We start from the raw sequence: 11,476 nt of genomic DNA on the forward strand, positions 1-11,476 counted from the left end.
ACAATGTACAAGGTCAAATTTATGAACAAATTGATAATCTAAATATTATTACACTGCCACCTAGTGCTCAATTTTTACAGTGACACAATCACAATTAGGATTTGGGGGGAAAAACCCCACAAAACAGTGCTGTCAGAGCCAATAGTTTCATGGCAGAAATGACAAAGCTTTGCTTTAAATATTGGCCTTATTTTGAGATCACTGCCAATATCCTAAGGATCACTGGTAAGATTAAATAGCCAGTGACAACTCATAACACTTTCCATGTTTAAAATAAAAATCCTGTAATTCAAATAAAAAATAAAATTGATTTTTCCTAGTCAATTAGACAGTTATTCCATGTTAAATAGTATCAAAAATAGCCACAAAATATTGGGAACAACCCAAGTTACAGATGAAACTAAGTATCACACAACCACTTAAATATGGGGGAAGAAATTAAAAGACACTGAATGTTTGACAAACTGTATTTTCCAAAGATGGCAGCAATAATATCTCTCATCAATATGTTCTTCAGAAACATGACCTTATCTATCTCACACTGAGGGGGTACCTATTTCTCCACCCCTTCCAGTCTAGGTGGGCCCTATGACTGTTCTAATAGAATGCAGAAGTGATCCTATTCCAGGCATTGTCCTTAACTACCTGAGCCCAGCTTCCACGCTCTTGAAACACATGCTCTTGGGGTATTTCTTTTGGAAATCAACCACCATGTATGAAATATGACTACTCTGAGACAATTATGGCGAAACTCTAGAGCATGGCACATCTGTATGGAGAGGCCAAAGGGCAGAGAAGAGGCAGAAATGTAGGAGAGAAAGCCATCATGTGGGGAGCGGGCGCCTGGGTGGCTCGGTTAAGTGTCTGCCTTTGGCTCAGGTCATAATCCCAGGGGCCTGGGACTGAGCCCCGCATTAGGCTCCCTACTTGGCAGAGAGAGCCTGCTTCTCCCTCTCCCTCTGATGCTCCCCCTGCTTGTGTTCTCTCTGACAAATAAATAAATACAATCTTAAAAAAAAAAAAAAAGAAAAGAAAGAAAAAGAAAAAGCCATCATGGAAGTGGATCCTCCAGGTCCAGCTTGACCCATAAAATCATAATCAACTAAAATGGCTGGTATAAACCGTTAAGTTCTCAAGTAGTTTGTCATGTAATTGAAACAGAAACTGGTTCCTGAAAGCATGATGTTGTTTAAGAAAAACCTAAAACACTTTAGGCACTGGTTTTGAGACTGAGTGGTGGGCCTCAAGAATCCTATGAATGAAGGCTTGAAGGACAATGAGAAGAGTGTTATTAGAGACTGAAGAAAAGGCAGTTTATAATCATGTAAGTTTTTTTTTTGTATTATGAAATTATTTCACTAAAAAAGGTGGTAGTCGTGGGCTCTGTTGAGAGGGGTAATATATGGCTCTGAAGATAACAACTAAGCAGTATCTAGTGTTGAGCTGGAAATTAAGAGGAGTTAGTGACAACAGGCTGCCCTAAGTTTAAGCACAAATTAAATATTAAGTATATAGTTGTCAAGAAAACCAATTCTAAGAGTTCCAGTTTCTAAAGTTGTCTGATTATTTAAATCAGAAGCTACTGAAAAAGCTTATTCAATAAAATGGTATAATCTGAAAAGTTTCACAGAAGGTAAAATGTTACGGCAAGCACATTCAAACCAAGATTATTTATTAGGAAGCACATGATGACACGTGAATTTAAATCTCTATTATGAACATCAATATCTCAAATGTGAAAAAAGCCACAAATTTTATGCCCTTAGTGGACTGCAGAATATTGGCCCAGACTAATTTCTTCCCTGTCTCCATAGCATAAGAGATAAAGGCAGAACTGAGCTGGCAACAGAGAGCATATGCCTTTAAACCAACAAGTTGATGCAAAGCCAATTAAATATATAATACAATCTCAATTTATGATCAATCTATGACAGCAATATATGTGTTTGTGTATATATATACACATGCACATGTATTTTTAAAATTTAGACTCACAGACTGTCATGTTCATTTAAGCTCTTTTCAACATAATTTGATGATCTCTTCAGCAAAACGGAACTTTATTAGCAGACTCTTCCCTGCCCACCCTCACGGAATAGATTATTCACTTGCAGGACACACTGCAGGTTAAGTTATACACTGAACCACAAATATGTGAATGAAGCTACTGTCTATTTTAAAACAGGTATTCCTGGGCGCCTGGATGGCTCAGTCATTAGGCGTCTGCCTTTGGCTCAGTTCATGATCCCAGGGTCCTGGGATCGAGCCCCGCATCGGGCTCCCTGCTCAGCGGGGAGTCTGCTTCTCCCTCACCCTCTGCTTGCCTCTCTGCCTACTTGTGCTCTCCCTCTCTCTCTGTCAAATAAATAAATAAAATCTTTTAAAAAAAAAAAAAAACACAGGTGTTACATTTCATGTCAGAAAAACCAATTATCACAAAAAGATATTTCTGTATATAGAAAGGAAGTTTAATCAGATTATATTTTTTAATTTTCAAGCCTCACAATTAGGCTAATTGCTTTAGTTAGCATAAAATATAGTAGTTCCAATGCTGGTGTTCAAGACTAATAAGTAAATAAAGCAAACTAAAAGAAAATTAACTTCCTTTGGTTTGATATAAGCAGAAAAATGCAAGTAAAAATTAGGGATTCCAACCACAAAAAAGCATGTAAGCCTTGTGAATTAGATCTTCCTTCTCCAGTTGGTTCATCTTACACAACTATCTTGCCAGTCTGAAGTAGAAGTAAAGCTGATGGAAGGGCTGATGCAAAATTTCTGCACTATTTTAAATGACTACATTTAGGAGAGCCAAGAAGCTGAAATGATCTTCAGTCTTCTGTCTCTGCCTCACTCTGACATACTATCAGTTTGATCTTAATACTGTGGAATTAAAATGCTCTCATTTAACTTAATCGGCAAACATTTTCTGTAAAGGGCCATATAGTAAATATTTTAGGTTTTGTGGGTCAAGAGCCTAAACTGCGGCACTTACATAAAGAGGAAAACTCCACTAATTTTTTATTGATGAAATTAAAATTAAAAATTAAAATATAATAGTTTGTTATAATACATATCTACTACTGAGAAAGAACAGAATTCTCTTTCGGGGTGATAGTATTTCACTTAATTGGAATTCAGTTAGCGTTCTCTATCATCAAAATCAATTACAAATGTTCATCTGTCAATGCTGTATTAACAGGATTTTATGTATTTCATTTTTAAAAAAGTCTTTTGCACACACAGATAAGTACTGCCAAATACTGATATTAATCTGCAAGCATATGATTTTAATTGAGCATATTCATTGCTTGAAAGGCATTTATAGAATTTTATCACATTCTTCTGATATTTTGCCTTTTAACATGTCATTACATTGTAGATTAATCACTCCCAATTGAAGGTTAGGTGGGAGCTCCTTAATTGCAGAGTTAAACGGATTCTGAAATGTGAAAATTTCCTTTGCATCCAGGTCTGAAAAACACTGATTAAAATATAGTTTGAGTCTGGAAAATATACTTGCTGCAGATCTGTGTGTGAATGAAGATCCTAGTTCCTGTTTTAACTTCTGACAGCAATGAAAGTATATAAAATACATTAAAGTAATTTGACATTGTTTGTGATTCAAATAATGTTAGTTGTTGTGAAACTGAGTTTACTACAGTGCCATTTTAACATATAGGCACTGTTTTGCCTTACAATTCTAGGCTGAATTAATTAATATTAGCAAGTCTACAGCAAAAGCTAATTTCTAAAGCCATTCGGTGTTCAACAGCAGTGGCTGAAGGCAGTACTGGATTCAGAAAAATTTCAACTTGGCCCTGAGCTCAAAAACAATTACAAGAAAACTTCGCTACTGCTAAGCTATCAAATTACTGTGTGGTAGGCAAGTCGAGATATTCAGCTTCTATTTCTGACAATGATTCACTGAAGTGATGACAGTTAAGTCCATGAGAGTGAATGAAGTTCACTACTGATACTGTTACTGATCAGTTATGTGAGAGATTCAAACCTTTTCTACAATGTATCTGCTGATGAATACAACAAAGAATTACAGGCTTTAAAAATCGTACATTTTCACAATCTTTGTAAATTTCTCCTACTAAGTCTTCTTCCACATGCATTTTTCCAGGATCAGTTGTAACACATCTTAGCAGATTCCCCTTCAGGTTGTACTGAATTAGCATTTTTGTAACTCTTTAAAAATAGTTTCTCCTGTAGTTGTTCCATGCAGATGATTCAAACTCTTAAAAACTCTGCACTGACACCTTGAATAAACAACTCAGTAACATCTAGCTAGTCATCAAGAGTCCAGGAAAAATACTTGAAATTTGCCTGGACTTTTAACTATTGATGTTGCTCCCAAAGTCCTTAACTCTTCAAGCAACTGTTTTTGCAGAGAGGCTAATCGTCTTAAATAAGTTTATTTTTTCTGGACATGTTTCTTCAGCTACCACAATCAAGCACGAATTAATTGACTCATCATTGGTAAATGGCTTTCCCTGCATGGGCTACAAATAAGCCACTCAGAAACTTACTTTAACTGCAGCCTTATTTTTATTCTTTGATGTTGGTGAAGAAATTCTGCTATGATGAGATGTCCCACTTTACATTTTCTAAATTTTCTGATCATTGTTTTTACTGAGTTGGCATGATGAGTGTTTATCTGGTAATGTCAAAGGTTACTGTATTCTTTTAGCAGAGCTGTAGTATCACTGCATAATAAATACAGTGCTTTGCCATCTAATTCAATAACAAAATAACCCACACTCCACTGTACCTTAAAAGCATGACATTCAAAGTTGCCTTTTTTCTTTTTCGCACAATGGGTATGCAATGGTAACAAAATGTTGCAGTATGGAGACAGGCTTTGTACTCAAGATGCTGAGGAGTTGTAACTGCATTACTGGGATTTATAGTGCACTGGGCAGCAGTATGACGTGATGAAACCACCACATCTGGTTTCTGCTGCAACTACTAAATCCTGGTGTCACAGTGCGAAAGCAGTCATAGACAACAGATACCAAGCAAGTGTGGCTGTGTCCAATAAAACTTTATGTATGGATACTGAAATCTGAATTTGATATTATTTTCTTATGTCCCCAAATGTTACTATTCTTTGGATTTTCTTCAACCACTTAAACATGTAAAAGCCATTCTTAGCAGGCAGGTCAAATATAAAATAGGTGGTGGGTCATAGTATGCCTATCTCACATTGAACTCATTTTACTATGAAAGGCAATCTAGGATAGAAATTTGACTCCATGTAGACAGTGGAGCTTCACTGCCACACTAAACTTCAGTTTCTCATCTCTAACATGAACATAATATTAGTACTCACCTCAAAGGTTTCTCGGAGCATAAACTGAGTGAATACGTAAATCATTTAAAACAGTGCCCAGCATATATAAGCTATTAATATTGCTTACTGAGTAGAATTCAATTAATTTTAAGTGGATTTTAGTTCCTATTAGTGACTCTCTCTGATTTAAAACTCCCACTGGAGGTCTGAGGTGAGCAGCCTACTTGGACGAATGTAACAGATGTCTCCAAGTAAGACAATTCCATAATATATCACCACCAATGTTTCTGTTATACGTCCCATAATCCTACTAGCACTTTCATTTCTAAGTATTTCAAATGGCTAAGTATTACTCCTTTTTTCAGGTACTAGCTGCAACCCCACCATAAGAATAATTTTTGAACAGACCATCTCTATTCAAAATTTGGCTACATATCTGGATAAGTGAGCAAGTAGGAACAAAATGAAAATTTTAAGCAGTATTTTTGACAACAATTTTATACCAGAAATTCATAAATAAATCATTCTATATAAGTGATTGGCTCTGTTAACTGAAAGGCCTTGGATGAGACTCAGTACAGATATACCTTTATTACCCTAAAACAAATCTTGTTTAAATATCTAAAAGCCACAAAAGTTAGATTAAATCTACTCATTTTTTTGTTTTTAAAGACTTAGTATTTTGAGAGTGACAGAGAGAGGGAGAGGGGGCAGAGGAGGAGGGATAGGGAGAGAGAATCTCAAGCACACTCCACGCTGAGCACAGAGCCTAATGTGGGGCTGGATCCCACAACCCTGAGATCATGACCTCAGCCAAAACCAAGAGTCGAATGCTTAACTGACTGAGCCATCCAGGCATACCTTATTCATTATTTCATATACACAAGTTTCACCACCACCACCCCGGCACCCCCATCAAATATTTAAGATTAAGGACTCAGGAGGGATGCCTGGGTGGCTCAGTCAGTGAAGCATCTGCCTTTGGCTCAGGTCATGATCTGGGGTCCTGAGATCATCAAGCCCTGCATTGGGCTCTCTGCTCTAGGGAGTCTGCTTTTCCCTCTCTCTCTGTGCTCACTCGAGCGCTCTCTCTCGCTCTCTCTCAAGTAAATAAAATCTTAAAAAAAAAAAAAAAAAGACTAAGGACTCCGAAGACTAAGGACTGAGGGCCTTTTCTTTTGGATTGGTTGTCTTAATTTTAAATGTTCCTTCATACCCCACATTATGAAATATATACATTTGTATAGACAATAAAATATGGTATCTCTGACTTTACTCTTGTTTTTTTTCCTAATTCTTCTTGTTTGTTAGTTGTATAAATAATTACCTGCAGGGAAAAAAATCAAAATGTATTCATTAAAAGAAACTTTGGGAAATATACAAAAGCAAAGTACCCAAAATAGTGATTTCAATTAAAACCATAATAACTGCTCACCTACAACCAGGCCACATTCTGGACAGATCATATCACCAGCTCTGTAGTCCTCCACTAAAATCGCATCTGGATGGTTTGGACACGTGACTCTTGGAAGAGCATCCAAGCTAAATGGGGAAAAAAAAAAAGAACTTTTTATATTCTCCCAACCAATATGTAACAAAGTAGTCTTTTGGGGGGAAGAGGGGTAAAGAAAGATTTTGAACACTTTCCCAATACTGTACATATATAATACACTTAAGCTAAATCTTGAAAGTAAACCAGTTAGGTAACTTTTAATTCCAGCTAGTAATTAACAGATTCCATTAGAATTGTTTTTTCTAAGAACAGTTAGGTTTGCAGACATGGAAGGCTTTAAAAACCTAAATGGAAAGTAAGTCTTTTTTCTCTTAACAGGTAGGCTACCTCTTAACAGGTAGGCTACTAAGATTTTTAAAAATCTTGATTAGCATAGACATGAGTAGCTACCATAATAACCTGTGACATTTACATATAATCATCTGGTTGTGTGACCTACCACTTATTTCTCTGGTTAGAGAATAAATTTCAAGTCTGTTTTTTTTTTTTTTCTACTTGCTGGATATTTTAGTAATAGATTTAGAATAGTACACCGAACCTAACAGGTAGATAGAGGAGGGTGGTAGATGTGTCTCTGCTGAACTTAAGACCTGAGAATTTCATTTAGTCCAAAAAATGAGTTTGCTACCATTCAAGAAATGGTTTCAAAAGCTACTTTTTAATCTATTTGTGATAGTACTAATTTGCTCAATTATTCTATTTTGAAAATAAAGCAGTTTGGGGAAGACAAATCAATCTTAAATGACACAAAAGAATCAGTTTTACAAAAGCAACAAAGAGGGGTGCCTTGCTGGCTCAGTGGGGAGAACACCTGACTCTTGATCTCAGGGTTGTGAGTTCAAGCCCCACATTGGGCGCTTACTTTAAAAAAATTAAAATTAAAATTAAATAAAGAGCAACAAAGATATTTAACATAGATTTAGTAGTTATTTCCCTCACAATCATAAGTGTTTGGTATCATAGAAAATAAGCCCTCTTTAAAAGTTCACTTGAAATACTACAGCACAAGGTTGTTATGGCCATCACAAATATATATCTAGGGGTGCCTGGGTGGCTCAGTCCGTTACGCGTCTGCCTTCGGCTCAGGTCATGATCCCAGGGTCTTGGGATGGAGCCCCTCGTTTCAGTCTCTGTCTCCCTCTCCCCCTCCCCCTGCTCTCATTCTCTCTCTCTCTCACTGTCTCACTCTCATATACATGTGCTAATAAATAAAATCTTTAAGAAACAAAACAAAAACAAAAAAACCCCACAAATATACATTTAAAAGACATCATTAACCATTCTTACAGTAAGTAAGCAGGTATTTGTGGTTTTGGATAAATTTTCTAATGTCAACAAATATAATTCAGAATGTTAACTCTCAACATAGGTGATTCCCACTGAAAAACTAATAACCCACATTCCCAAAATGTATATATTCAAATTAACCAAAACATGTCTTGGATCTTTTCATTGGGAAAATGGAGGAATAGAGGTTTGTTTTATAGTCACACTTATTCCATAAATTCCTATTAGGAAAATATTTTAATACCTTATGACAAATAAATTAAGAAATTAGTATAAATTATGAAAAACTATGTTGAAATAAAGGAAATTCTTAGCAGAATAAAAGTAATTACAAAGAGGCAGCCATATGGCACACAGCATACAAAGATAAGGACTAATATATTTTGCACTATTAAAAAGTATCTTGTGCATGTATATAAATGATATGTAAACATCTCAAAGATACGCTAAGTACAAAGAGTAAGTTAGGGATTTTTAAAGATTTTATTTGAGAAAGGAGAGAAAAAGTGTGGGGGAGAGGAAGAGAGAATCTGAAGCAGACTCCACATTGAGCACAGAGCCCGACACAGGGCTCGATCCCACAAGGGAGAAGATCATGACCTGAGCCAAAACCAAGAGTTCAATGCTTAACTGACTGAGCCACCCAGGTGCCCCTAGGGATTTTATACAAAAATGGAAAAAAATATGAATTACAGTTATACTCAGTAAAAAAGATAACTCTCAAAATGCTATCAAAAGAAACTAAACATAGAGGAAACCACAGGCCATTTATATAAACTTTAAAGTGGGCAAAACAAACCTATCGTGTTAGGAGTTGGGATGTGGTTATCTTTGGAAAGGGGGTAATGGCTGAGGTCACAATGAGGCTTCCAGGATGCCAGTGGTATTTAATTTCTTGACCTGGGTGGTAGCTATGTGTGTGTGCTCATTTTGTAACTGAACTGTGCACTTAAAATGTGTGTGCTAACTTCACGAAAAAGGTAAAAAGCAAGGTAGCAAACAGTGTTTACAACAGACTTTGGGGGAAGAAGAAACGTTAGCACTGTTGTTAACCATGCTTGTTAAACCACAGAATCATTAGGAAAACACGAAGTAACAGGTTACAATGGCTGCTTTGGGGGAGAATTAGATGGCTGAGAGCTAGGGAAGGAAAAAACTGCTTTTCACTTTTCTTCTTGTTTTTGCACTATTTGTGTGTGTTACCTATCCAAAATAAAATAAATCACAATAAAGTAAGTCAGCTTTAATCAGAATACCCACAGGAGTAATACAAAAGAGGAACCACAAGAGTAGGGTAGTGGGGGAAGTAAGGGAGAGAAATGAAAGGGAAAGAATGAAGTAAACAACCACCAATGACATTAAAACAATTTAGAGTCCCCAAGGAGCCAGATAAATCCAAATCTCACTTTATAGCTATCACTCATTGGGTGCCTACTGTGTATCTAGTACTACATATATATTATTAATCTTCAAAGCAGACCTGCAAAATAAGGGTTATTTCCCTTCTAAAGATTAAGCTCAGAAAATGATTAGCCTAAAATCACAGAATAGTGGTGGAATTTAGATTTGAACTGACAACATTTGTGCTTTTCTCTGTGAAAACACCGGGCAGTTTCATAACCTAGTAACTGCATCTTCCTCAGGGGGAAAAAAGCTAAAGGCAGAAATACTAACATTTACCTTTGTTCTCACTGGTAGAAAAACTCGAGATGGACAACTGCAATGACACATATATTTAAGACCTGGACGTGTCCAGAAAAAATTTATTTCAAAGATTATTTTTTAACAAATGAAGAAAATAAAGGCACACAAAGGAAAGTGTATTCTTTTGGTAAAGAATCTATCACATGAACTTACTATATTTAACTGCTGCAAATTTTTCTTACAAACACAATTTCCTGTCCTATTATACGGAAAAGCTATGCCCAAATATGACCACATTGACCTTCCAGATCTACTGCCATAAGAGAACATAAGTCGTATTTAGGTGTCTTTGGGTAGCTGAAGTTTTCCACTTACCTACAAGGAAGCCTTTCCCAAAAGAGCCACACCCAGATAGAATGATTGAGCATTCAATCACAGAATTACAATCAGTAAACAAGAGTGTCATTGGCTTTAAGAGTTGTTTCCAAATTGTTTTACCTAATGCCGCCTCCACCAACACCTTTTTTTTTTTTTTTTTAAGTACAGTAACATAAAGCAGTAAGTCTTAGGAGTTAACACAAAAGGACCTGGACTTCTTCAGTTTGCTATTTTGTGATAATGGCTTTCATTGGGAACTCAATTCCATGGATAGTAAGTTCAGTGAAATTATGCCAGTTACCTCTCAGAGGCTATAGAACTAAGTTGATACTTTTAATACATTGAGTTAACTAGAGGCCAATTATGTGATAACAGGAAATAGATAAGAGATTCTACACTTTGTTCTAACACTAACCTTGGAAAAGTCAACACTGGCATGACTCAGTTTACACTGATTCAAAAATACTAGTATCTACCTCATAGTGGTAATGAGAGAGATAATTAGGGTCTACAAGCATTTTTCAGATCACAGGGTTAAAGGCTGCCTCTAAGGGCTCTGCACGCATTTCCTGTAGATGTGAGTACATCACATTTTAAAGACTATATTAGAGTGACTTTCCAGCATATATAAGTAATTTTCTGCGGGAAAAATTTTCTTCAGGAGTATGCAGAAGACATTTGTAAAAAAACAAACCTCTTAGAAGGGAACTTATCAACTCTTCGGAAATGCCCTAGCTTCCATTTCAGAAGGCCTCTGGGATGGTAATCAGTTTCCATCAGGCTGACGTCCCTAACTTTCTAGCTGTCAGATCGATAAGGGCCTGGAACTAACCCTTTCCCGCTCTTTGGAAAGGACCGTGGGCTGGCTGAGCCACAGCTGGAAAAACGAGCGTAGAAAAAATTAACAAGAAAAAACACGGTTAAAATACTCAAAAAGGACGCGAAACCAGGGGCTGGGGACACAGGGGCCCCCACAGGGTAGTGCCTGGGTGAGAAAACAAGCCGGGACGCTGGAGTGGTAACGCCGACGGCTCGGTACCCCCTGCGACACCCCTGACAGCCCTGCCGTCTGGAAGTGCCTTTGTCCGGCTCGGCCAGTCAGTCCGCCGCCTCTCCCCGCACCTCCCGAGCGCTTTGCCCGACGCGACAGCCCCGGTGGCCGCCTGACAACTCTGGCACTCTCCGCCCGCCCCTTAGCTAGCCCGGCTCGGCCGGACATACTAACCGGCTGGTAGACGCCATCTTCACGGCCACTGCGGTCCCAGCTAGAAGCCACAACAGACGCACCAAGAACAGGAAGAGATTGTGGCGACGAGACGCTCTAAGACGGGCTTTTATAGGCGAGCCACCCACGC

At 37.4% G+C, this 11,476-nt stretch overlaps 1 protein-coding gene across 1 annotated transcript in view; it reads right to left on the reverse strand.

Annotated features, from left to right (window-relative positions):
* The window catches only part of GTF2B (general transcription factor IIB), a 32,397-nt gene extending 20,921 nt beyond the window's left edge, over positions 1-11,476 (reverse strand). Inside the window, exons 1-2 of the mRNA XM_006738549.3 lie at positions 11,347-11,476; positions 6,735-6,841 (exon numbers count right to left, since the gene is read on the reverse strand). Coding sequence (XP_006738612.1) covers positions 6,735-6,841; positions 11,347-11,363 — 124 coding nt within the window. The 5' untranslated portion in view covers positions 11,364-11,476. The remainder of the gene's footprint in view (positions 1-6,734; positions 6,842-11,346) is intronic.

This window comes from Leptonychotes weddellii, chromosome 4, assembly GCF_054177405.1.
Source record: "Leptonychotes weddellii isolate Sample4059 chromosome 4, ASM5417740v2, whole genome shotgun sequence".
Lineage (NCBI taxonomy): Eukaryota > Metazoa > Chordata > Mammalia > Carnivora > Phocidae > Leptonychotes > Leptonychotes weddellii.